Genomic DNA, 27,073 nt, shown 5'->3' with positions numbered 1-27,073 from the left:
AATCTCAAGTAAGGTATTTTCCTTTTTAAGTCTTTTCACTTCTTCAGAGGTAAACTTGGTGACACTTCTGCTTATATCATAAAGCTGTACTTTCAATGATAAAATGAATACAGTATATATCAAGTGTGCTGACATATATGCTGTGTGTGTATGTGTGTGTGAGAGAGAGAGAGAAAGAGAGAGAGAGAGAGAAACAGTGGCACATCTTAATCCTCTGGTAGAACTAAATGTGGTGATAGTGATTTAGGCAGATTTTAGCTTGGAGATTTGAACCCCTTAAAGAGATGGGGATTATGGGAGAAAACCTGCTACTCTTTAATTATATGGATAAAATAAAAAATGTTGCCTTTCCCTTTCCTTCAGTTAAATAATGACAGGTAGGCGTGTCATTCAGCTCACCTTCATTTTCTCACTATTAAAAGGGTCTTCGATGTCTGTGAATTTGTATTAATTTTAAAATTAAATGTGCACAATAGTGGATTAAAAAATAATTTTACTTCATAGCAACCTTTATTTCCCTAGCAGTACTCTTGCAGTAAAATTGTGTCCAAGCTCCTAGCCAGTCTTAATGATGTTAGAGATGCTTCAAAGTGTCTTCTTTGAAAAACACCTTTCCTACTCCCCGCCAAAATAAATCACCTCCTTATCTAAAAGAACTATAAAAGAAGCATTTCTAGGTTCAGCAGACTTAAATTGACATTTACCATTAAGAAGACAACCTAATCAGACGTCGCTGAAGTATTGTTTTCAATGATGATTGACTGAGAAAAGAGCAGTACATTTTGAGAAATGAGGGATTCTGTATATGGCAAGCGTGTGCTCCACATTCAGCTCAAATGGAGACTAACAATGCATAAGAACCAACTGGGTGAGGCTGCTGATTTGCTAATAAAGCTGTTTTCCTCTTCTCTGCCTTTTGCTTCCTCTGGAGTCCAGCTGCCTTTTCTGTTTCCCCTCTTGTATCCATGGCTTATTGCTCTGAGCAAGGACCTTCAGCTTGGAGAGAGGAAGAGTAGCAATAATAGAAACGAACCTTTCTGCAAAGGTACTGAAAGTTTCTAAAATGGCCAGACCACATGCTGGGGGGAAGGGATGGTAGAGCTGTTGCACAGTGACTGGCGTCATAAAATAGAAACTCCAGGCAACTGCAGCTGTGAAAAGATTGTGTTAAAGAAACAGGATGACTGTGGTTTACTGCGAGCATCAATTTTCCTGTTGAGCATTTTTTACAGGAAGTTGAAGAACAAAGCCAAATTCATCTTAATTAGTTCTAATGGTTTTCAGATCTTAAATACATCCAGCTAAGTTTGCATCATGGAGGAGTATCTAAAGAATAGAATCAAGAATAATTGAGTAGGAATCCCAAAACGACATGCTTTTTAAAATTCACCGTCTTAGCAGCAATTTGAGTTTGCTCGATGATTTTATTTTTGCAGGGTGACTTGGAGTGGATTCACTGTCTTTGTAATGAATGCCCTTGCAGTTATTTTTTATGGTTGTAATAACTCAATATGAATTTAAAAACCTTTTCTCAGGAAAACACTTTTGTGTTACATGTATTATAAATTTTGTTCTGTTAATATTTTTTTGTCAAACAATTGTGTGTATATGTGTATGTGTGACACAGAGAGAGAGAGGGAGAGAGAGAGAGATGTACATGTATTTATGAGCTGGAAGGACATGTATCAAAATAACAAAGAGTTACCTCTGGTTATTACCCCCAACCCTTTTTCACATAAAAATTAATTATTATTCAGTGCTTCCTTTAGTGGTTAAATACAACTTCAGTGCTTTTTTTTTCATCTTTGTATATTTTTGTATTCTCTACAATACAAAAGGAAAAAAAGAAATCTCGAAGAAAACAACAACAAACAAAAAACTAACCTGAAGATGCCAAAAGCACTCAAGAAATACATAGATGAAAATGAGTTAAGAGCATTATATATAAAGTAAAATATAAATGAGTCCAGGCATGGTGGCTCATGCCTATTATCATAGCATCTTGGGAGGCTGATGCGGGTGGATCACGTGAGGTCAGGAGTTCAAGACCAGCCTGGCCAACATGGTGAAACCCCATCTCTACCAAGAATACAAAAATTAGCCAAGTGTGATGGCGCGCGCCTGTAATCCCAGCTACTCGGGAGGCTGAGGCAGGGGAGAATTGTTTGAACCCAGGAGGTGGAGGCTGCAGTGAGCCAAGATCGTACCACTGCACTCCAGCCTGGGCAACAGAGCCAGACTCTGTCTCAAAAAAAAAAAAGCAATAAATAAATGTAAATAAAAATAGAAAATAATGAGGGCAAGAGAGCAGTTGGATTTTTGAATCTATCTGGTTATATTATTTCTGATACCCTCCCCCACCCCCAGCAAATAAAATATTCCTCTATTGAGTCAATCTTTTGGGGGAAAAGAAGTTTAATTTTCCACCATTCATTTTAGGTATGGTAGTATTTAGGGGTTACTTTTAGCAACATTTATAGAGCAAAATGCTTTATATTTTTGAATAGTCCAAATTAATGATAAACGTAATTGGATAAAGCTGCTTCTTATCTTCTCTAATAGAACCTCTGCCCACGTGGGATTAGAGACCGGCCTTTGGAGGACTGTCAACTGTGTTCACTGGGGACTATTAGGAATCACTCCCCAACTCATGTCATTCTGTAGTGTGGGCCCTAGGCAGTGCAATCTAGAATTAATTGTAAGTTGGCTATGAAACTAAGAAACAGTTTATTTAAATAACTACCTAACTTTCTTGATCCCAAGGAAGGCAATCATTTTACATTCAGGGATGAGTCTGCTTTCCTAGATGAGCACATTGAAGAAGAAACCCTGAGTTTCCTGGGGCACGTCTGGACTGAACTGTGAGCTATGGTTGACCTCTAGTTGGCCATGACATTGAGGAGAATGTGTCCCCTGTACTGTTGGGGAGTGGGCTGAGCAGTTCTCTTTCTCTCACAGTGCTCGTTGTAGCCAACATTGCATGTTTAACAAGTCAGTCCAGGCTGCAAGATGCCCTAGTTGATCTGGGATCAGTGAATGTTGTCTAAATGTAAGTGTTAAACCATGATGTTGACCTAATAGCATTCTAGTAAGACCAACGATGCCAGCCATTTCATTCACAGAACGAACTAGGAAGTCCAGAATTTCTAAATGTTGGGGTGGTGCGTGTGTGTGTGTGTGTGTGTGTGTGTGTGTGTGTGTGTGTGTGTGTAGGCAACAAAGAAGAAACAGTAAATTTTTAAAGTCATTTATGCAAATTATTTCACTCTGTTCTCTCAACCCATAAAGCCAATTCCTTACGAAAGGGTTATTGCTAGATCCCTCCCGTTACTTCAGCTATTTTCACCTAAAATTTGATTATTTTTGAATGATTCATTCACTTATTAAATAAACCTTTGGCAGTCACTTACATACTCTAGGGTTCTGGCTGATTTTTAAATTTTTTAACGTATGACAATCCAGAAATATCTTGCTGAGAAATCAGTTGATGGATAGTTTATTCAAAGGCCATTATCTTATTGTTTCCACAATGGATAATAGACAAATGTATGTTGTTAAAGCCATGTGTATTAATTTGCTAGGACTGCCATAATAAAATACCACAGCCTGGGTAGATCAAATAACAGAAATTTGTTTTCTCCCAGCTCTGGAAGCTGGAAGTCCAAGATCAAGATGTAGGCAGGTTTGGTGTGTTCTGAAGCCTCTTTCCTTGGTTTGCAGACAGCCACCTTCTCACTGCGTCTTCACTTGAAGACTTTCCTCTGTGTGAGCACATGCCTGATGTCTCTTCCTCTTTGTATGAGGACACCAGTCAAATTGGATTAAGATCTCACCCAATGGCCTCATTTTAGCTTAATCACCTCTTTAAAGACCCTATCTCCAAATACAGTTGCCTTCTGAGGTCCTGAGGGTTAGGAATTCAGCATATCACTTTGCAGGGGACATAGTTCAGACCATAATACTGTATGTGAAAACAAAAGCCTTTTCTGTCCCTTGAGTTTTCTTTGTGTTTGTAGAAGTCAACACACCAAGTAAAGATTTTAGAAAGTCTGGCTTTTCTATCATGAAAGTTACTTAACATTGAAATTATTCTTAAAAAGAAATTAATTCTGAAAAGTGTGACTTCTTAAAAGTTCATTGCTTGGGTTGGGGTGGGGTAGGAGGGCAAGGCCCAGCAAGTGGGTAGGCATGTGATCCGACACTGCTGAGAGCCCAACTAGTCTGGGAAGCCGGACACAGGCACAGCAGATTCTGATGCAGGAGATGACTGACCACACTGGGAAACTGCTGCCGAGTCCCTTCCCTTCTTGGGTCTCTCCTGCACCCAAATCAGCTGCCTTTCCTGCCATGCTCCCATCTCCAAGGGAAGAACCAAATGCTGGGAGGCCCAGTCATCAGTCAGCCTCATTCCCACCCAGGCAGATCCACCCACAGCCACTGAGCAAAGCTGTGGCCCCTCAGACTAGCCTCCAGGTCCATCCCTCCTCTGCCAGGCACTCAGCAGCTTGTACCAGCAGGACCCATCCTCACCCTCCGAAGGAAAGAGCTAAGCCCTGTCCACTGACAGCTTTGCTCCCCTAGGCCATGCTGAAAGCCTTGCACACACCATTTCATTTAATCTGCTCAGCAACTTCCCATTTAACAGATGGGAAAAACAAATTCCCATCTGAATCTGCCAGGTGGCAGAGCAAGGATTCAGAACCAAATTTGCCTGACCAAGGTCTCATGTTCTCCCTTTTTCATTCTATAAACCCACTGGTAAAGCCCAAAGGACTCCTTTTTTAAAAAAAATTTAATTTTAATTTGTTTTTATTTTATTTTATTTTATTTTTAGAGATAAAGGGCTCACTTTGTAGCCCAAGCTAGTCTTAAACTCCTGGGCTCAAGCAGTCCTCCCACCTTGACCACCCAAAGTGTTGGCATTATAGGCATAAGTCACCACTCCCAGTCCCAAAGGGACCCTTTTGTGTCTACGTTTAAATGCATAAAATAAAATACAGAGAATTACAAAGGAAACTAATTTATTAAAATATGTACTTCTTTATTAATGGTTTAAACAACAAGATCTAGCAATGGATCTAAACGTTGCCAGAATGTTGAAAATTGTTGGTGTGTAGTTGTAATATGATGTGAAAATATCACATGAAAACTATTGGTGAAAGAATATCAGATATTATGGTTTGTGGCCTGCATTCATAATCAAAGGAAATGCTACATTTCAGTTAGTGCTTAGTAGAAATAATATGTACTTTTTTTTCATACAAGTTCATGAACCCTTGAATTCTATCCACAGACTCTGGGTGTGAGGATCCAGGCAGGAATGCCTGGTCTGTTAGGATCCGTGCTCTAGGGCCAAGGCCTTCAGTAAGATCTGGCTGTGGCTCTGATGTGGGCTGTCAAGTCCATGAGACGAGGGAAGCCCTCCTCTCCCAGGGCCTTGGGGCTCTACTTCTCTGGGGAAGTTGGAGGCTGCCAGGAAAGTAAGTTCCAGTCTGCAACACTAGCAAGCCCCTCTGAAATAGGGCAGATTCTTTTGCCCAGATCTCACAGTGCGGTGGGGTGATGCTGGGAGCCCTTCCAGTGGCCAGCACTCGGCTCGTTTGTGTGATACACAGTTCTTTCACTGCATATATATTTAGTAAGAACCCTACTTTGTGCCAGGTATTGGCAAGACCCCGTGGAGTCCATAGGCTGGTGGAAAGACAGCCAAGAAGTGGGCCTGGTGTGGCCGGTGGGCCCAGTGTTGGGGCACACGAGCTTGGTCTTTGATCCAGGGGCTGAGTGAGGTGGCAGTATTGGAGTCTGGGGTTTCTCACACACTTCCCTTGAGGCCCCAGCCTGGAGAAGTCCAGACCGTGCCCAGCAGTTGTTCAGCTAGAAGGGAGGAGAGAGGCCATGGCAGCCTCCCTCATCTATGTTACCATTGAGATTGGAAAGGGACAGTTAATCTGGAGGGGAGTGAGAGATGGGGCCAGGGAAAGCAAGCCATGCAAACAGAAGTTCGCAGAGGAAAAGAGGAAAGAGCACTTAGTTCTGCACCACCCTCTAAAAAGTGAGAGCCCTCACCCGTAGACCCTCTCCCCACTGTCCATCTGAAGTGGCCAGGAAGGAAAGGCAGCACTTCTTTCAATACCTCAGACCCTTTAATAGCATCTTGCTCCCTGAACCTTGTTTTTGCCTGCTAATTTCTGCAATCTGGCCTTGGCCCTGGCCCCAGCCATGACTGTTGCCATTTCTCCCACACTAGCCCTCTGGACCACGAAGTTAACACGCCCTCCCTGGAGCTGTCATCCAGAAGTTAATATACAAGTCAGTTAGTGCACAGACAGTACTAAAACAGTAGCAACAGAGAATTGTAAAATAATTAAGGAGGCCTTTCAGGGTGGCAGCCCCTGAAAGGGTCCCCATTCCACAGTCTGCCCCCTAAGCTGTGCAGGACAGAAGTTCAATTTGATCTCTGTTACGACAGCCGAACTCATGACAACCATACCCATAAGAGGTTCCTGTTAGGTGACCAGAATATCCACTCCTTCCTAGATATTAGGATCACAGAATGACAGAAAGTTAATCGGTGAACATGGAGTCAGACAAAATAGTCTTGAGGGATTTTTCATCGATCAAGCACATGGATGCACTGTTCCCACAGCCTATCTCTTGGGCCCACCGGGCATCCCCCTTCCTTGGTAAGCCTTTCCCAACTCTGGTCATACCACTGATTTGGCTCCAGCATCTTTCGCAGTAGTCAGGCCTGAATCAGATCCCTTTCATTCCTGCTGGTCCTAGGAGACGTCTGACTCCAAGGCCTCTGAATGTGCCGCTGGAGATGCCCCTTGATGGAGGACCCCCTAACACAGGCACCCAGTCCTGCTCACAATGCCCATGTGGCCCTATGGGTGACTAATTGATGTCATGCCAGAAAGAGCAATTTAAGAAACATACTTTAAAAGAATCCTTGCCTGAGACAGTCTCTTACTGAAAACAGATTCCAGCCTAGTTAACAGGTGAGCTGTGGCACTAATTCGCCTGCCTGAGAGTGTTTATCAGACCATTAAAAGGGCAGTGAGTGAGTGAGGCAGTGTTATCCAGCAGAAGAGCAGGAAGCAAAAGGACATGACTGAATGAATTGCTTCAGGGTGTTTTAGGGAGTGATTTAATTTCTCTGAGTCTATCAAATGAGCACAGTGATGCTGGCTTCCGCTGTCTTAGGAGTCAGAGACCACGCAAGGATAGAGCCCTGGATCCAGCAGATTCTCCATACATGAGAGCTGCTGTTGCTGCTGTGGAATTTAAAATTTTCATTTTCTAGACCGCCCACTTTGAATGGGACTCTTCCGAACTGTCTTAATTCTTGTTTCCCGGCGGCTGTGACAAGTCCAGCAGTGTCTTTCTTAGCTTCTCCAGTCCATTTCTGTTCACAGAAAGCAAGCTATCTAGCATTATCTCAATAGAAAGTATTTGTTTAGGTTTCAGTTTTCCACATTAACTTGTAGTGGTTGAACTAAATGAATATTTTAAATTCTAAGAAATTGTTTTTTGCAATTAACGGACTATTGGGAGTTTAAAAAGCCTGACACAGTGGCTCACACCTGTAATCCCAGCACTATGGGAGGCTAAGGCAGGAGGATCGCATGAGGCCAGGAGTTCAAAACTAGCCTGGGCAACATAGCAAGACCCATCACAACAAAAATAAAAGATAAAAATAAATTAGCCAGGCGTGGTGGCATATGCCTGCAGTCCTAGCTAAGCTACTCAGGAGTGAGGCAGGAGGATTGCTTAGGCCCAGGAATTTGAGGCAACAGTAAGCTATGATTATGCCACTGCATTCCAGCCTGGGTGACAGAGCAAGACCTCATCTCCAAAAAAAAATTTAAAAAAATTTTTTAAAGAAATATAATTCTGCAGTTTAAAATTTGGGACACATGTCCTGTAGAAATAATGTTATTCGGGTGGCCAGTGACCCAGACTGCCCGCTGGCTTAAGGCTCGATCTCTATATAGGGCTTTAGTGCATATGAATCACCCAGGGATCTTGTTAAAATGCTGAAACGAATTCAGCTGGGGGCAAAAGGGACTGGGAGTTGACATTTCTAACAGCTTCTGGGTGGTGCCCACGCTGCCCATCCAGGACCACAGTTTGTGTAGCAAGGATGGGGTGGGAGAAGCTGGCATTGCTTAGGGATGAGAACAGTGGGTGAGGCGTTGTCCTAGACAGGGCAGAGGGAGCAGGGGTTCTAGTGAGGCGAAGGAACAGGACTACAAGGATTAGAGGAAATGGGGAGAGGGCTCCTGGCTGGTGTAACTCACCAGGCACTTCCTGGCCATTGTCTCTCCTGGCCCTGGTGTTTGCCAGGCTGCCCTCTCCACCCTGCCCCCTCACCCACCTGGGGTCCCTAAACTTTCCTACCCAGCTACGGAATCTGGTCTTCCCTTTGTTCTCAGAGCAAGCACACTCTGCAGAAAGGCTCTTCTTTTTTATTTTATTTATATATAATTTTTTACCCAAACAAAGGTAAGACAGGCTCTTCTAAATGAAATGCATTTCTGGTAAACAGCCTGGGAGTCCTAGGTCTGACTTCTCATGCCCGCTCTGTTTTCGCTTAGATCCTCTGAGGAAATGCTAAGGAGCACAGAGATAGGGATGGCTGGTCTTTGAGTGCTCCAAACATAAGTTTGACCCCCACACGTCCACCCCGCCTCACCTGCTGCTCCCTGCTTTCCACCTTACATTCTCCATGCCCTCTCCCTGGAGGACTAGGAACTTTGAGGGCGGGACTAAAAGTAGATTCATTTTCATATTCCTGCAGTGCACACACAGACTTGGCGAATGTCAGGAAGAATGGGAGGAGAAAGCCAGAGGGCGTGGGAGAGCACGAAAGGATTGTCATGGAAATTAGCGAAGAGGAGAAGCCACTTGAAGTGAATTTGTTTTCAGTGAAACTTGGCCAGGATACATCCTAGCAGTTGTGTGAGACCTTCCTGCTTAACTGGGCCCACCTGGGTCGGTCATGGCCTACTGTAGTGGGTGGGGGAATGGAGCTGAGTAAGGCACTGGATGTGGCCTCCATTCTCTCCAAGCACCTCGGGTCAGAAGCCCCTCTGCCGGGATCCTTCCAGAACAGTAATGTTTTAGCAGTGAGGTGTAAAGGTAAGCCCATCTCTTTTAAGAGTTGAGCTAGGTGGAGCTGTCACTTTGGTGGGAAAGTGAAGACAGATTAGGGCAGTATTACTAAGATTACATCTAATACATGATGGCATTCTTGTTTTTCCAGATTTATCAGCAAGACTGTTGAACGCATAACTGCCCAAGATGCCTGTCCCTCCCCCTCCAGCACCCCCGCCGCCCCCGACGTTTGCACTGGTGAGTGTCTCCTCCCCAAACACTTTCTATGCATAAAGCAAGCCAAATGAAGCCAAAACCTGGCGTGCATGTGTTTGTATTAAATGTGTTTGCATTCTGGCTTACATGTGATATGACAGGCTTTCCCAGTGCCCAGGGTAAGCCAAATCCTGAAACCCAGCAAATACAAACAACACGAAGGGTTTTGTTTGTTTAAGGTCTCATGTGATGGATAGTACAAGGGTGGAATGTGGCTGATGAGGTGTTTTCTGCCGCATCTGCGCAGGGACATGTGCTGGCCCAAGATAGGGTTTGCAGGAGCAGTTCTGAGACCAGTGTGCACTGTTTTCATTCAGATGAACTCAATGTCTGGCCTTTAACTTCTGGGCTGGACGGTCTAGAAACCCAGGTCTCTGCCTGCAGTGCATTCCATTAAAGTGTCTTCCGGTCTCACTCCTTTCTTTTTTTCTGCCTTTTCCCCTCTTCCCAATCTGTTTTTGACAAATATCTCCCTCCACCACCTCTGCCATACACATTCACATCCTCCTTTAAATCTATACTTGCATTTAGGCATTTAGATGTTTATTTCCTGAAAGAATTTCTTCAGTGGATTCATCCTGGTCTTTTTTTTTTTTTTTTTTTTTGAGTCTCGCTCTGTCTCCCAGGCTGGAGTGCAATGGCACGATCTCAGCTCACCGCAACTTCCACCTCTCGTTCAAGTGATTCTCCTGCCTCAGCCTCCCAAGTAGCTGGGACTACAGGCGCGCACCACCACGCCCGGCTAATTTTTGTATTTTTAGTGTGGACGGGGTTTCACCATGTTGGCCAGGCTTGTCTTGAACTCCTAACTTCAGTTGATCCACCCACCTCGGCCTCCCAAAGTGCTGGGATTACAGGCATGAGCCACTGTGCCTGGCTTATCCTGCTCCTTTGATAGACCTCTTTGGGGAAGTTAGTGTGCCCTCTTCCAGGAATTTGGCAACCCTCCACTTGGTCATATGGAAAGGCCCCAAGATACGCTCTGTTACAAAGCCCTCTCCAGTTTGTGAAGCCTTCACTGAGGAGGAGCCTCACACTGATGGTTCCTTCATTTTCACCATTTTCCCATGGGGAAACTGAGGCTTGGAGAGAAAGTTTCTTGCCCCAGGTTTCCATGAGACACATTTATATAACTCATCTGAGGTTGAAACCTAGTGAGAAGAACTGCCTATTAATTAGCTTATTGTTACTCAGAGTGTGGCCTTCCAACTGCTTTTTAAGAGTCCCCAAAGTGATGAGGACAGAAGTTGAAAGTAAGCATTTAGAAGCATTTCTAGCAATTTGACAGTAGTTTTCTGTTTCTAAGATTGGATGTTGTGTGTCTTTTTTAAAAAACTAATTCATTTTTCTAATAATTCATTGTTATTTTACAAAAGCGTCAGTTCCTGATGAAAATATTTTTCAAAAGACTGGTCCTTGGCCAGGCATGCACTTTGGAAGAATAACTTGAGCCCAGGAGTTCGAGACCAGCCTGGGCAACATGGCGAGACCCCCATATCTACAAAAAAAAATGTTAAAAATTAGCCAGCCAGACATGGCGGTGCGTGCTTATAGTCCCAGCTTCTCTGGAGGCAGAGATGGGAGGATTGTTTGAGCCCAGGAGGTCAAGGCTGCAGTGAGCTGTGATTGCACTACTGCACTCCAGCCTGGGTGATAGAGCAAGACTCTGTCGCAAAAAAACAAAAAACAAAAAAAAAACGCTGGTCCTTCACATGGATAAGTTTGAGAACCTCCAATCTGGCTTACATAGCAGGATTCATTTATCCATGTTTCCCCAAAAGTGTGGGTTATAGTGAACTGACTTAATAAAAAATATTAAATAAATAACACAGGTGGTATGAGAAGATGACAAAAATCATGAATCTTATACCAGAATGCTTGAAGTTTGGGAAACCTTGCTTATCTTATCAACTCATTTCTATCTGTTATTACCTAATTCAAAGCAAGATTTTGGATAAATAGAATATAGAGATGAAGAAAGGGAAAAGGTGGGTTGGTGGCCATCATAGAACACTGCCCTTGTGAAACAACATAATTAAGGGCCCTGAACACGAGAGAAGTTCGCACCCAGGGAGGTCAGCTGTCAAAATAAATTTTGAGGCAGAACAGGAGGCTATTGAAGGTTGCTGACCCAAAACTGTTAAGAGATCCAGTGTGACACATCACTTAACCTCTCTAGGCCTCAGAGTTTTTTCATCCTTAAAATGAAGACAGCAGGTAATGTTAAGAGCTCTTTCCAGGACATCCAAAGTATGTTAAGTTGAAAACAAACAAGTTGCAGAACAATAGAGGAGAATCCCATTAGCAAAAGCAAACTGTGTATGCAGAGAGCATTTCTGGAAGGACAGCAGAGAAACTTTTAACAAGCATGCTTCAGTGGTGTGTTGGGGCTGGATGGGGAGGGGCATTTTAGAGCCCACATTTATCCTTCTATCAGCTTGTAGGGAAGGCTCTTGACTGCCAGGGTTTGAATCCCAGCATCTCCTCAACTAACTAGGTGCCTGGGGCAAATGATTTAAACTCCCTATACCTCAGTTTCCTTGTCTGTAAAATGGAAATAATAACTCACAGGGTTGATAAGGGCTAAATGAAGTAATACACATAAGGTGCTGAAAACAGTGCCTGGCACAGAGTAAAAGCTGTATATGTTAACTATTATTATCATAAGCAAGTAATACTTCATCATTTAGTTATTTCAAGATGCTTCCAACTTTACCACTGCAATTCTGGTTAGCCTACTTCAGGGTTTTTCTGAGTTCTTCCTTTGCCTCTAACTCTGTTAATAAAAGGCTGAGTTAGGCCCGGAGCAGTAGCTCGTGCCTGTAAGCCCAACTACTCAGGAGGCTGAGGCAGGAGGATCACTTGAGCCCAAGAGTTCGAGGCTGTATTGCATGATGATCACACCTGTGAATAGCCACTGCACTCCAGCCTAGGCAACATAATGAGACTCTGTCTCTAAAAAAAAATTGTTTTTTAAAGGCTGGGTAAGGTATTGAGCCATACATTTCCCCAGCTTTTCCTCCTGTGGCCCTAACTGGCAAATCTGAAATATATCCCTGTCAGAAGGGCTGGGGCCAGCCTAGAAAGGACCTGTGGGTTTGGGGCAGCCAGACTCTCCCTGAGGCAGACAAGACCTAGCCAGTTTCCAAGTGTGATAGACACAGGCACACAGGCAGGTGCCTACATCTAAGTCCATTTGCTGGTCTCTTAGTGTCCCCAACTCCCTGAAGGAACAAGATCCCAATTTCATAGTAGGTAGGGATCTTTCCTAGGAATTCTGGAAATATAAGAAAATAATCAAACATGTTAAAGCAGCATTTTTGTCCATTCTGCAATTTCCATGAGCTAAGCTTTCATCAGAATTAAACATCAGAAACACCTCATGCCAACAGGACATGAGGGAACTTTTGAAGTAATGAAAATATTCTATATCTTGATTGTGACGGTGGTTTCACAACTGTATATGTTTGTCAAAACTCATAGAGCTGTAACTAAAAAGGGTGATTTCACTATATGTAAATTACACCTTAATAAATCTGACTTAAAAAGAGAAAAAAAGCATCTTTGGCAATATACACAGAGGGAATTATTTTCTAGAACTTTAGTGGGTTTAAAAAACATACAGCTGACTCTTTTTGCTAGAGACAGTTTTTCCCTTGCACTGGGGTAGTTCTAAAAGATGGGAAAAGGAAGTTATTCTTCAGGGTACCCTCTAGTGAATGACGCCTGGTAATGTCCTGCAGAATCCTCCCAGACTTAAAATTCTTTTCTCGTGTCTAGTCATCTCACCCTAACCTGGCCCTGTTAGTTTCAGTCAGATTGTGGTCTGAATTTTCAGAGACTTTAATCAAGGACTGACTCTTCCTCCCTTAAAAATGAACATAATTTATTGCTGCATCTGCTTCCAAACGTCTGGATCTTAAAAAGAAAGATATGGGGTCTAAAACTTGTCGAGAATTTACAACCTATCACCAAGAACCTTAACAACAAGCTTCCTGTACCCAACCTTTCCCAGCCGAGTGTTACAATGCATGATTTTAACCCAAGAGATGACTACTTGTTTGTATGGCTCCTTTTCAGGCCAATACAGAGAAGCCTACCTTGAATAAGACAGAGCAGGCTGGGAGAAATGCTCTCCTTTCTGATATCAGCAAAGGGAAGAAACTAAAGAAGACGGTCACCAATGACAGAAGTGCACCAATATTGGACAGTAAGTGAAAAAAGGCTATCTACCATGGAGAGGAACAGTTTATGGCCTAATAATCAACCCTACCCTCACCCCTCAATTTTTATTTTATTATTATTTTTTGGTTAACAACAGCTGCAAAGCTAGCAAAATAAGGGACTGTATCACTCCCTGTAGGCCGCAGCTTTGGCTTGGGTTCCCCTCTAATGCTGCAAGAAGCCAGTATAATAATTCTTTGTCCAAGACGTACACAGCAGCAATTCTCTGCATTATTCACAACACTTTCTGGAGATTAACCCATTGCTCCTGGCACCACAGATGAGGAGGCAGCATAAAATATGGAAAGAGCCCTAGCCTTGGAATCAAAAGCTGTGGGTTCAAGACCTGGCACATCCATCCTGTACCATCTCCAAGCCTTGTTGTCTTCATTTTAAAATGGAGATGATAATACATGTTCTATTGACCTCACAAGTTTGTCATGAGCTTCAAATGAGATAATGCCTGTAAAATGTTTTGTTGTCTGGAAAGTGTAATTCAAGTGTAAGATACAATTATTAGGAGCTTAGAGAGAAAGAAAATGAGGTCACAACTTCACTTATCAACCCACCTAAGTCTGAGGTACTTTCTGGAACAAGGCTACTTATTAACATTTACAACAGGACAAAAAATAATCCATGACTAGAATTCTACTGGCAATTAATAAGTAGATCTTAAGGCTGTCTCCTCACATTCCTAGAGCCTTCCTTTGCCTGCCAGATGTCCCCAAGATTCATCCTAGACTACAGATCCCATTTGGATGGAACAGGAAATAGACTGACCTTCCAAAATCACCAGATGGAGCTTTGTCAACAAGTGAATAATGAGGCAGAATCTTTGCAAAGTAAAGGATTAGAAGTGCTTCGGGGAACTTTCTGGGAGAAATGCCTAATGAGTAGAGAAGGAAGAAGAAGGATCAGAGTTAGATGGACTACTGGTTTGGGAGGAAAAAGGAAAAGTGAAAGACCTAGATAAGGCCTTTGAATGTTGTTCTGTTACCGGGCAAAGTGCTGCGAGTGAGAATGCACTGCTTTCAAAAAGGAACTATGGCCGGGCGCAGTGGCTCACACCTGTAATTCCAGCACTTTTAGAGGCTGAGGTGGGTGGATCACTTGAGGCCAGGAGTTCAAGACCAGCCTTGACAACATTGTAAAACCCCATCTCTACTAAAAATACAAAAATTAGCCAGGTGTGGTGGCACATGCCTGTAGTCCCAGCTACTCGGGAGGCTGAGGCACAAGAATCACTTGAACCAAGGAGGTGGAGGTTACGGTGAGCTGAGATTGTGCCACTGCACTCCAGCCTGGGCAACAGAGCAAGACTCTGTCTCAAAAAAAAAAAAAAAAGGAACTAAGGTATTTAACTCTTGACACAGTCTGACTTGTAAGTCAAAATGCCCACAAAACGAATGTGGTTATAATATATTCCCTCTAATCCCTCAGCCCTCCAAGCCCTCCAATAGCCATCTGAATCATGGTCCCTGGTATGAGGCCAGAGGAGCTGACCTCTAGGACAGAGGCCTGTGGTTCTCCTCACTGCAAGAGGGAGCCTAGGGCTCTGTTGAAGGAGGCTGGACAGTCTAGACCTATTCCTGAATCCAGTAGTGGAAACCTTGAAGAATTGTATTCTTCAATGTCCACTTCTCTCATTTAATGGAAATAGTGTTAGTCCTTCTCTCTTCCATGATGTTTAATAATGTGCTTTCCTTGATGGAAGGAAGATACAGTCCAGTGCAGGCCCTTGTCCACACACTCAACTGGACACCTATACTGCTGTCACAAGCTCTTTGCAAGCAGCAGTGTTTATCCACAGTTTTGTATCTGTTTGCATGTGAAACCTCCCTGGGCTGTATGTCAAAATGTTGACCATGGTTATGTGTGATAACTCAGCCCTGTCCTACAGTTTAATTACTGAAAAAATAATCTGAAAGCTTAATCCTCAGCTTTAGCTTCTCTTTCTGAAAGATGGACAGATGTTGCAGGTTAAGAACACTAATGGGCCAGGCACAGTGGCTCACACCTGTAATCCCAGCACTTTGGGAGGCTGAGGCAAGTTGATCACCTGAGGCTGGGATCACCTGAGGCATGGAGAAACCCCATCTCTATTAAAAATACAAAATTAGCCAGGCGTGGTGGCGCATGCCTGTAATCCCAGCTATTTGGAAGGCTGAGGCAGGAGAATCGCTTGAACCCAGGAGGCAGAGGTTGCAGTGAGCCAAGATCGTGCCATTGTACTCCAGCCTGGGCAACAAGCGTGAAACTCCATCTCAAAAAAACAAAAAAAAAGAATAGTAATGGGTGATGTCTGATAGTGCAGGAGTCCCTCTAAAGTTTCAGTACCATGTAAACGTGTCCTGTGAAGTGCAGTATTCCAAAATGTGTCATTCGTCAATGAATAGTGTTTGAATGACAAGGGCGATATTAATATTATTAGCAAAATTTTATATGGAAACAATTTTGCATACACTTCTAGAAATTGTTAGTCTTATATGATTTATCCTGTTAGGTGAAGTAATTCTTGTCAGTTATTATCAGATTATTTCTTCCACAGCAGAGCTACCATAAGCATCTCAGAAAGCTCCACATCTAGAAAAGATACAGAACTAACACAAATTTATGATAAACCTAATCCAGAAAATGGAAATAAAAATGAATAAAAGTGGAACTCAGAAAGCAGATAAAATAAGAGATTCAAAGCATATTTTCTAAAATTAAAGTAGTGTAATAAAGTTATCTGCTAAAATGTTTTAAGATATTAAAGAAAGTACTTTTCTAAGAAAAGCATACATTTATTCAGGAAACCTCAATGAGCAAGGGAAAAGATAAAAACTTTATTAAATTACTTTCTCTCCAAAAAGTTTTGGAGCCAGATTATTTTATTAGCAAATTCTTTCAAATTTTAAGAAACAGCTAATTCAAATACTGTATAAGTCATTCCCCAATATATTAAGAGATGGAAGGCTATCTAATAATTGTAATGAAATTGGCATGATCCTAATGTCAAAACTTGACAAAGGCAGCACATACAAAAAAGAAAGCTGTACATTAGTGGTTTTCAACTGAGGGTGATTTTTGCATTCCAGGGGATATGTGACAATGTCTGAAGACATTTTTAGTCACTACTTTGGGGGACAGGGAGGGCTGCTACTGACATCTAGTGGGTAGAGGCCAGGGATGCTGTAAACATTCTGTAAAGAACAGGACAGGACAGCCACCCACAAAAAAGAATTATCTGTCCCAAAATGTTTATAATTAAGAAACCCTGTTATGGACCACTTAATCATCATAGATAAGAGAACACTAAAATACCAAAAAACAAATCTAAATCAATCAGATGTTACAAGAATAATTCACCAACACCAGGGTTTATCCCCCCCCCCTTTTTTTTTTGGAGACAGGGTCTTGTCTTGTCACCCAGGCTGGAGTAATGGTATGAACACAGCTCACTGCATCCTTGACCTCCCAAGCTCAAGGGATCCTCCCACTTCAGCCTCCCAACTAGCTGGGACTACAGGCATGCACCACCACATTTGGCTCATTTTTTGTAGAGATGGGAATCTCACCATATTGCTCAGACTGGTCCTGAACTCCTGAGCTCAAGCAATCTACCCACCTTGGCCTCCCAAAGTGTTGGGATTACAGGTGTGAGCCATTGCACCTGGCCTATCCCATTTTTAATGTTAGAAAGTCTATCCATCATATCAAATAAAAAAGACCATAAAAAAGCCTCAGTAGATCTTGAATAGGCATTTGATAAAATTTCATGCTATAAGAAATTCTTGTAAACCTAAAATAGAAGGATCCATAGACTGAATATTTAGAAAGGGAAAAAACCTATTTCAAACCAATAATTCATATTAACTTTGAAATATCAGAGGGATTCTCATTAATATCAGAACATGATTGCCTTTAGAAACGTTAATAATTTACATTGTTATGGAAATTTACCCATCAAAGTAATTACTTATATAAAACAGAAATAAGACATACAACTCTTAGAGAAGAGGAGGCTTTAAACCGTCATTATTTGAAGACCATGTGCGTACTAGAAAATGCAAGATAATACATTTTTAGTAAATTTTATTTAGAAAACATAGCAAAGTGGCTTATTAGATATTAAATACAATTTCCTGGTGCCAAAAATAACCAATTACAAAATATAACAGGAAAAACATCCCTTTCACAATTTCAGCAAACAAAAATACTTTGAAGTAACCCTAACAAAAAGCATGTGTAATATATATCATAAAAACTAAAAAACTTTGCCAAAAAATCCAGAAGACATAAATAAATGGGAAAATATACCACATCTCCAAATGGAAAGTCTAAATATCATAAAAGTATCAGTTCTCCCAGATTAATTTGTAGATTTCATATACTATTTATCAAAAACTCAACATAGTTTTTTGGAAAGAGGACTTTAAATAATGTTTAAGCTCATAAATACAAACATGCATACATACATAAATTAAGAGATAATTTTTTTAAAGAGGGTATAAGCATGGCTTAAACACAACTAATTTGCACTTCTTTGGACAAATACCATTGCATTAGTATCAGTTTTCTATGCCTTTCAGAGTGATAAAATACTGTGGCTCAAAGACAATGGAAAGTAACCCAGAAGACTAGACAGAATACTCAGTAATCTTTTTGTTTGTTTGTTTGCCTCCCATCAAAATCTTTCACAATTTTTTGCAGATAAATTCAAAATAAAACAAGATCTTTATACCCTCTCAAATTGCAAAAAATGTTTAAATTACTAAAGCCTACTATTGGGCTTCATGATATTAAAAAATTAATAGCAATCTAAAGGGCCATCAAATGAATAGTTAAATAAATTTTAATGTAATACATTCATGTTCTACAATACAATACAATCCTTTAAACTTATGTTTTCAAAGAGTATGAAACAAGAAGTGCTAACAAAGTGTTAAATGAAAAAAGCAGGCTTAATACTGCTTAGTTAATTTGTTCTTAATTTTAAGAAAAAACACATAAAATGAAAAATACTGATGGGAAAAAGTATAACTCAATTGTGGATATTTGCTTAGTGTTTTTTTTTTTTTTTTTTTTGCTGGAATGCAGTGGTGCAATCATAGCTCACTGCAGCCTCAGTGGGTTCAATTGATCCTCTCACTCAGCCTCTTAAGTAGCTGGGACTACAGGTGTGCACCACCATGCCTGGCTACATTTTGTTGTTGTTTATTTTCGTAGAGACGAGGTCTCACTTTGTTGCCCAGGGTGGTCTCAAACTTCTGGGGCCCAAGCTATCCTCCAGTCTCAGCCTCCCAAAGTGCTGGTATTATAGGTGTGAGCCACTGTGCCCAGCCTGGATATTTGTATATTTGTGAAATTATGAGATATTTTATTTTCTTCTCTTTTTAACTCTTTCCTTTCTTCTCACCTTTTATGGCATCTCCTCCTCCCTTGCGACCCTCTTTCTTTGAAGATCCTTTTTACTGAGACAGGGTCTTACTGTCACCCAGGCTGGAGTGCAGTGGCACAGTCTTGGCTCCCTGCAGTCTTGACCTCCCAGGCTCAAGCGATCCTCCCACCTCAGCCTCCCAAAGTGCTGAGATTACATGTGTGAGCCACTGCGCCCAGCCTGAAGATCCTTCTATTTGCCAAATCTTAGGATACGGAACAAACAGATACTGACCCATGTGGCAGCCAGTCAAGTGGGGAGTGTGGGGACAAATCATCCTTTATTTTCGTTTCTTCCACCACTGGGCCTGGGACTGCCTGGAGCAGGCAGTTCTGACTGAGCTGAGGGAACTCTTAAAATCCTGCATTTTAATGAAGAAATCCCAGTTGTCCGCTGGAGGCCGAGAGCCGGCCAGCTCCCTGTTGTACTGTTGTTTTATGGTTTACCTGGGCCAGACCAGGGGGCATAGTCTGTCGGGTGTTTCTTCTTCTGCAGAACCTAAAGGAGCTGGTGCTGGAGGCGGTGGTGGTGGCTTTGGTGGAGGCGGCGGATTTGGCGGAGGAGGTGGTGGCGGAGGCGGTGGAAGTTTTGGAGGGGGCGGACCTCCAGGTCTGGGAGGATTGTTCCAGGCTGGAATGCCGAAGCTGAGATCCACGGCCAACAGGGATAATGGTAAGGAGAGTTTCCCTGTGTCTGAGTGACTGAAGACAAGGCAGAGTTTGGCAGTTTGGAGGCTGGTCATAGCCTCTAAGGCTCTTCGCCCTTATTAAAATATTGTACATTGTTTGAAATATTACCACTATTTTATAAGAGACTCAATTTAGGCTTTATTATTATTATTAACCAGGATCAGACAGCTACACAGAACTATGAAATTTTCACCCAGTGTCTTTGGGGGTAACCTGTACTTTTTTTTTTTTTTTTTTTTTTTTTACTTTTCTAAAGGGTTAGCTGGAGTGGGAAGAAAAGGGAGGAGCAAATAGAACTTGCTGGCCCTGGAAATCTGCCTGGTGACCTGACAGATTCAGCTTTCTTTGTGAGGTAGCCCAGCTGTCTAGTAGAGTAAATACTTGTGAGCCGCTTTTCAAACACGATGGAGCACGTCTTGTGGAATATGATTACAAATCTCACTAAATCTGAAAAAGTGTTTTGCATGACAAATATTTGGTATTTCAGTGCCAGTGGTTCTCAGGAGTCTCTGCAGGGAGCCATGGACATGAGTCCTTCAGGATTGTCTATGAATCTGATGGTAGAGAAAAACTGAACTTGCTCATGAATGCCTAGATAAAAAACTTTGCAGAGGGCATGAGGCTCTCTCCCAACTACTACAGAAACTCAAGAAATTTTCCCATAAAACTGCTTTTGTAATGTTGATCATGTTATAATAATTTTCGTTTTTAGACCTTTTATAAGATGTCCTCTGGGAAAGAATGAAACTCTCACATTTACATGAATATGGAATCACTGAATCCTCAGGGTTAGCCTACTGTTTTATCACTGAATGGTCCAAATCTAGAGAGAAACTCAATCACATGAGAGGTTCTATCTTGCCAGACCACCATTTAAATTTGAATTTAAATTTATTTAAAACGCACCAAAAGGATTTAAGGCAGCTGATAAATGTATACATTTAGTACTTTAACAACAGGTGAAGAAATTAAGGCAAAAGACAAAGAAAAATAAAATAATAAAATGGGCCAGGCATGGTGGCTCACACCTATAATTCCAGCACTTTCAGAGGTCAAGGCGGGCAGATGGCTGAAGCCCAAAAATTCAAGAACAGCCTGGGCAACATGGCAAAATCCTGTCTCTACTAAAAAAAACAAAAAGTTAGTGGGCATGGTGGCTCTTGCCTGTAGTCGCAGCTACCCAGGAGGCGGAGGTGGGAGGATTGCCTGAGCCCAGGAAGTTGAAGCTGCAATGAGCCGTGATTGCACCACTGCACTCCAGCCTGGGCAACAGAGGAGACCCTGTCTCAAAAAAAAAAAAAGAAGAAGAAAGTTCTCTCTTAAGTTCATGATACTCCACTGCATACATCTGTCCAAATGCTTCTTCCTGTGCCTTAGATAAAATCGGAACCCCTTCTGTCCTGCAGGGCTCCTTGTGACTAACCCCTGCTGGCCACTCAGGCTCCACTTCCCATGGATCTCTCCCATTCTCACTGTGCCCCGGGCACATGGGCCCGTTTTTGAACTTGAAGCTCTTTCCCACCTCAGGGCCTCTGCACCTGCCGGCCTGGCCAACCCTGCCTGAAGTGCTGGTCATCCTCATCTTTCCGTGGCTGACTCCTTCTTGTCAGGCCTCAGCTCACATGTCACATTCTCAGAAGAGCTGTCCCCAGCCACTCCATGTACCCTGGCCTCTCCAAGCACTCTTGATCTCATCGGCCTATTTTAGTGTCTTTTTAGTACATATAATTATCTGAGAGTATTTATTTCCTGGTTTATTGTTTATCTCCCCCCACAAGAATGTAAACTACAGGAGTGCAGAATCTTTTCTATTCTGTTTACTCCTCTGTCTCTAGTCTCTAGATTAATGGCAGGCGCATAGCAAGTGCTCAAAATTATTTGGTACACTTATTAACTCATAAATGAAGGGTAGATTTTTTTTTTTTTTTTTTTCAGAATTACCTTGAGTTCCAAGAGATTCTGGGATGGTGGTTTGAAATTTTCCATCTCTTTGGTTCCCCCTTTAGTTTCTCCCTTGTTGAACCAGAGCAGTTATAGGATTATTCTGTCCTGCCAATATTGAAGCAGAGGTTGACGTGGTACCAAAAAAAAGTTGTGTAGTTGCCTGCTTCTTTGTAGATGAATTCCATCCACTGGTGTCAACTCTTACAATTAAACTTTACTGATGGTTCTTTTTCCTTTCTTAGTTTTTTCTTATTGCAGTCATAACTCTTTCCTTATAATTTCCCCTTACATTTTTCCACTTTTTTTGGGGGCATTTCTCTTCATAGGGACTAGATAAGCCCTCACATTTGGAGATTTACATTGGGATAATTAATTTTTTCACCTAAGACAGCTGACTTAGTTTCAAAACTGAGAGGTACAAGGGCTGGGAGACAGAGATGGTGATGAGGAAAAATGAAAATCATGATTCTACCAATGCCATCTTGTTCTTGTCCTCTCATAATGAATAGGCATCTCACCAGAACTCTCGCCCACTTCATCCTGGCTCTTGTCTATACATAATGCTAAGAGATCTTTGCAGAATCCTTTTGAAAGCTCATAGGCTGTAGAAGTTGGGACTCGCAGGTAAATAGAGCTATGGTCGATTTTCTGCTCCCAAGAAGGACCACACAAAACCCAATTTATATAAATAATAGTTTCCTGTATTTTATAGCCGTCTGAGGAAGGGACTTCCAGTCACTGGGAACAGACTCTAGCTCTCTGATTTCTTCAGGGTTCCTGATTTCCTTACTGATGTTTGTTTTCCTGTTCTTCAGATTCTGGAGGAAGCCGACCACCATTGTTGCCTCCGGGAGGAAGATCCACATCTGCCAAACCCTTTTCACCCCCAAGTGGCCCAGGGAGGTTTCCTGTGCCTTCTGCAGGCCACAGAAGTGGTCCCCCAGAGCCTCAGAGGAACCGAATGCCGCCCCCAAGGCCCGACGTGGGCTCAAAGCCTGATAGCATTCCCCCTCCAGTACCTAGTACTCCAAGACCCATTCAATCAAGTCTGCACAACCGGGGGTCCCCACCAGTGCCCGGAGGCCCCAGGCAGCCCAGCCCCGGGCCCACTCCTCCCCCTTTCCCTGGAAACCGCGGCACTGCTTTGGGAGGAGGCTCAATACGTCAGTCCCCCTTGAGCTCCTCCTCGCCCTTCTCCAACCGGCCTCCCCTGCCGCCTACCCCCAGCAGGGCCTTGGATGACAAACCCCCTCCACCACCTCCTCCAGTGGGCAACAGGCCCTCCATCCACAGGGAAGCGGTTCCCCCTCCTCCTCCTCAGAACAACAAGCCTCCAGTGCCTTCCACTCCGCGGCCTTCCGCCTCCTCACAGGCCCCACCTCCGCCGCCACCTCCCAGCAGGCCCGGGCCGCCTCCTCTGCCTCCAAGTTCCAGCGGCAATGACGAAACCCCAAGACTCCCACAGCGGAATCTGTCCCTCAGTTCGTCCACGCCCCCGTTACCTTCGCCAGGACGTTCAGGTCCTCTTCCTCCCCCGCCCAGCGAGAGACCCCCACCTCCAGTGAGGGACCCGCCAGGCCGATCAGGTATGACAAGACGTGGGGTGAGTTGCTTCCAAAACCCAGCCTGCCCAAATGTACCAATAATCCTGTCAGTCAAGATAGTCTAACAAAAGCAGGCATAAGTAAACTCAGACTGCTTTGTGCTTTTAAGTGGCACACGACACGTGCGATCGTGACCTCGTGTAAACCCCGGAGGAAAGTGGGACCAATATTTCTGTCGGTGTTTTAGAGATGAGGACACTGAGTAGCTAATAAAGTTAAATGGTCACGAGCTAGTTAATAAAGAAGAGGCAAGAACTTTCATCTTCCATCTCTGAAGTGTACTTGCCAGTCCACTACCCTGCCTCCCTAGAGAGAATTTCGGTGGTCTTAATTGGGAAAATAAGTCCCCACCTCCCGCAGGAGGGCTCTGGTATTCCAACAAGAGGGGAAGTTCTTCAAGAGCTAATGAACTTCTCCTGTACTTCTCTCTTCATTCGCCAGACTTTGAGGCCATTTCCCTATTCATTAAAGACTAATGTTTAAAAAGTCCATTTTGCTTTTTGTAATCTCTGGTACATAAATCCCTTGGAGAATCAGATAAAGGTATAGACTATCTTTACAAAAATACTCAGGCATAAACTCAAAATTTGCCTGCTGTCACATGGCTTGAAGAGCCTGCTGAAGCCCATCTGAGACCCTTCCAATGCCCCCATCCACGGTTGAGAAACCTTGATCTGAGGGACAAACTTTCAGAGTATGAAAGGAAATGTGAGGATTGCCTAGAGTTTGCCCTCTCCGAATTATAATAGGCATTTTTAGTAGAATACACTCACTTGATGCATTTTACAGTGGTTATGGATGAACTCAGTAGAACCACCCACTTTTAAAATTTAATCTCATTGTACAGACCTTATTATGTCTGGAAATGGGGCATTTTTTTCCTTTACGCAGAGATAAGAGACCTTTGACCCTGTGACCTCAGGAACCTCATAATCACCATTCTTTAAACTTGCTCACGTACTGGAATCATCTGCGGAGCTTTAAAAACCACCAATGCCTGGGTCCCTTCCCAGAGTCTCTGGTATAATTGGTCTGGGGTGCAGACTGGGAATCAGGATATTTAAAAGCTCCCTGGTGATTATAGTGTGCAGCAGAATGTGAGAACCACACCTTGAAACCATTGTGCCATGGCCCTACCAAATGGATGAGTCAGCAGATTAAATATTCCCCAAAATATGACAGGCATTGACATATAACATTTATTATTTCTTTTGATTACGTAAGTCATACTTGCTTATTATAGAAATACTGAAAAATATAAAGAAAATTAAAATTAATCCTTCTACCACCACTATCCAGAAATAATCATTGATAACATTCTTTTAATGTGTCCTTTCAGTCTTTTTAAAATGCATATGTTTTTACAAACTTGGTATCCCACTACATATATTGTTTGCTAATTTGCTTTTTATTTAACAGTATCTCATTAATGTTTGCTGATATGATTATTCTACAGCCTGACTTGTAACAGCTACCTAATATTAAATCCTACAAATGTACCTTGATTTATTTAACCAATCCCCTCACTTGGTCATATGGGCCATCTCTAGATTTTTCCTGTTGCAGATAATGTAGTGATATATTTTTGTAGCAAAATATGTGTACACATCTCTGTATTTCCTTTGGGTTAATTCCTATAAGTGGAATATCTGGGTCAGTGAGTGCGCATAGTAAACTATGGATTTCAATAGGTACTGCCAAATTGCCTTCCAGGAATTTCCTACCAATTTACATTCCCACAAGGAGCGTATGAGAGTTCATCAAAGGCCCTGTGTATTCTGAGTTGTTTGGCTTCAGTGTTATGGGGAGTGGGCCTTGGAATCTAATAGATTTGGAGTCAGATCCTGGCTCCTCCACTCAGTCTTCTGATGAGCTTTTTAAGCTTCCAAAACCTCTGAGGCATTGTCTCCTATCCCTGTACCTCTCAGAGTTGTTATAAGAATTAAATGAGACAAGCATGTATAGTGGTTATCTTATTTCCTGGCATGTAGTTATATTCAATAAATGATCATTTCTGTTATTCTGCCAGTGGGAAATAGAAATCTGTTTTCTTTTCTATTGTGCCTGCCAGGATTTGGAGCAGGGTGCCACAAGGTTGGAGAGTTAGGAACATGAACATGACCATTTACTTTAAAAAGAAAATGAGACGAAGTTACGTAGTACAGGGCCCCATAATATTGGAAGTTGAGTTTGCATGTAGTGACAGTTGTGTGGTGGTATCACCAATGAAGTTAAAACCACAGCAAATGAGACACTTTTCCTCAATAAATCAACTCTTGCTGCCTGGGACTCCAGCAATGACAAGCAGATAGGGTAATAAATAACCACTGCCAGGTGAGGCACTGAAGACTCCTTGAGAGACCAATCAGGGCTGGGCAGTGCCTCCCACCTCTGTAAAATGTTGGAGCCAAGACTTTCTGTCAGGGATATCTGCAGTGGGCAGTTTGTTCAGTTTAAGGTTCCTAATTGGATTCTGAATCTATAGCTAATAAGATATTTATTTATAGCACCGTAAGACATTGTATTCACATAAAATGTCAGCATCTTACAAGTGGAACACACTGCTGAAGAGCAGCCATAATTACTAAGGCCATTTTGATTTACATTGGAAAATGCTCAAGTTTTTGGTTTTGTTTTTTTAATTTACTTACTACTCAAATAGCCCCTGCATTTGGAGGATAGGAAAAGCAAGATGGTTTTCTTTTGTATTATCAAAAAAAATTTCCTTGAATTTTTCTTAGAAACTTAAAAACTTATGGTTATACCATACTGCTACATTTTTTAAAAAAATGGTTTCAAGTACTTACATAGTATTTTTTATTTGCATTTTCACTAGTTTTTCCTGGCAGCAGTGCTGTGAGACAGGTGACCATCTGGCACTCTTTTACAGCTAGGAAACCAAGTTCCATAGGGTACCAGCTTGCTCAGGGTCAAGATTCACATTAGCATTTATAGCCATGGATGTTGATTAGCTGTTTGTCACTCCCTGTGTTTGTCTGCCTCCCCAAAGAGGAAGAACCAAGAAGAAACTCCTACTGCTCTCAGGATGACTGGTATTTGGTTTCCTGATGCCACTTCTGCCTGGAAACAGATCATATACATCACAGAAACATGCTTCTGTAATTAACAACAAAACTATGCATTTAAAGAACTTTGTTCTTCTGAAGACCTAAAATAATTTCATAACTATCTTATTCTTTTTAAAAAAATTCTTTCATCATGTCACAGTAATTAGTTCAATAGCTCTTTAAAGGATTATAAAATGTTTTTTTAAATATACAGTTGTCCGTGTAAACAGATTTTCACCTGTTTTCAATTTCACTGTGCCATCTCCAATCTCAGCGCTAATTCAAAGCCAAAACACCCATTTAGCTATCAGTATGCACTTGTTTTGCATATACATGTGTACACATGTGCAATTTTTGTGTTTCTGTGTGTTTACTCATTTCTCAGCCAAATATCCTAGAAAATCACCCTAATTAAAGGGCATGTGTCCAGCAAGTCCTCATCAGCTGTACACTAATGGTGACCACGGTAATGGAATGTGGATGTAAGGTTCTGCACTAAGTGTCTTTTTTTGCTCCAGGCCCCCTCCCACCACCTCCTCCAGTAAGCAGAAACGGCAGCACATCTCGGGCGCTGCCTGCTACCCCTCAGTTGCCATCCAGGAGTGGAGTAGACAGTCCCAGGAGTGGACCCAGGCCTCCCCTTCCTCCTGATAGGCCCAGTGCTGGGGCACCTCCCCCACCTCCACCATCAACATCTATTAGAAATGGCTTCCAAGACTCTCCATGTGAAGGTGAGGTGTGGTCCCA

General features: G+C 42.5%; 1 protein-coding gene across 4 annotated transcripts in view; it reads left to right on the top strand.

The window, feature by feature from the left end:
* Positions 1-27,073, top strand: part of WIPF1 (WAS/WASL interacting protein family member 1) — a 123,699-nt gene that overhangs the window by 88,354 nt on the left and 8,272 nt on the right. For 3 of the 4 annotated variants that reach the window (XM_034954545.3, XM_055108791.2, XM_034954546.3), the window contains 5 exons: positions 9,269-9,357; positions 13,456-13,585; positions 19,517-19,693; positions 22,470-23,240; positions 26,845-27,057. In XM_034954545.3, the coding sequence (XP_034810436.1) occupies positions 9,307-9,357; positions 13,456-13,585; positions 19,517-19,693; positions 22,470-23,240; positions 26,845-27,057 (1,342 nt within the window). In that variant the 5' untranslated portion in view covers positions 9,269-9,306. Of the gene's footprint in view, positions 1-8,977; positions 9,145-9,268; positions 9,358-13,455; positions 13,586-19,516; positions 19,694-22,469; positions 23,241-26,844; positions 27,058-27,073 lie in introns of those variants that run through there. The other variant, XM_034954548.3, reaches the window with a different exon arrangement.

This window comes from Pan paniscus, chromosome 13 (genome assembly GCF_029289425.2).
Source record: "Pan paniscus chromosome 13, NHGRI_mPanPan1-v2.0_pri, whole genome shotgun sequence".
In the NCBI taxonomy this organism is placed as follows: domain Eukaryota; kingdom Metazoa; phylum Chordata; class Mammalia; order Primates; family Hominidae; genus Pan; species Pan paniscus.
Note: the sequence above shows the minus strand (reverse complement) of the source record. Positions and strands in the feature narration are given on the sequence as shown.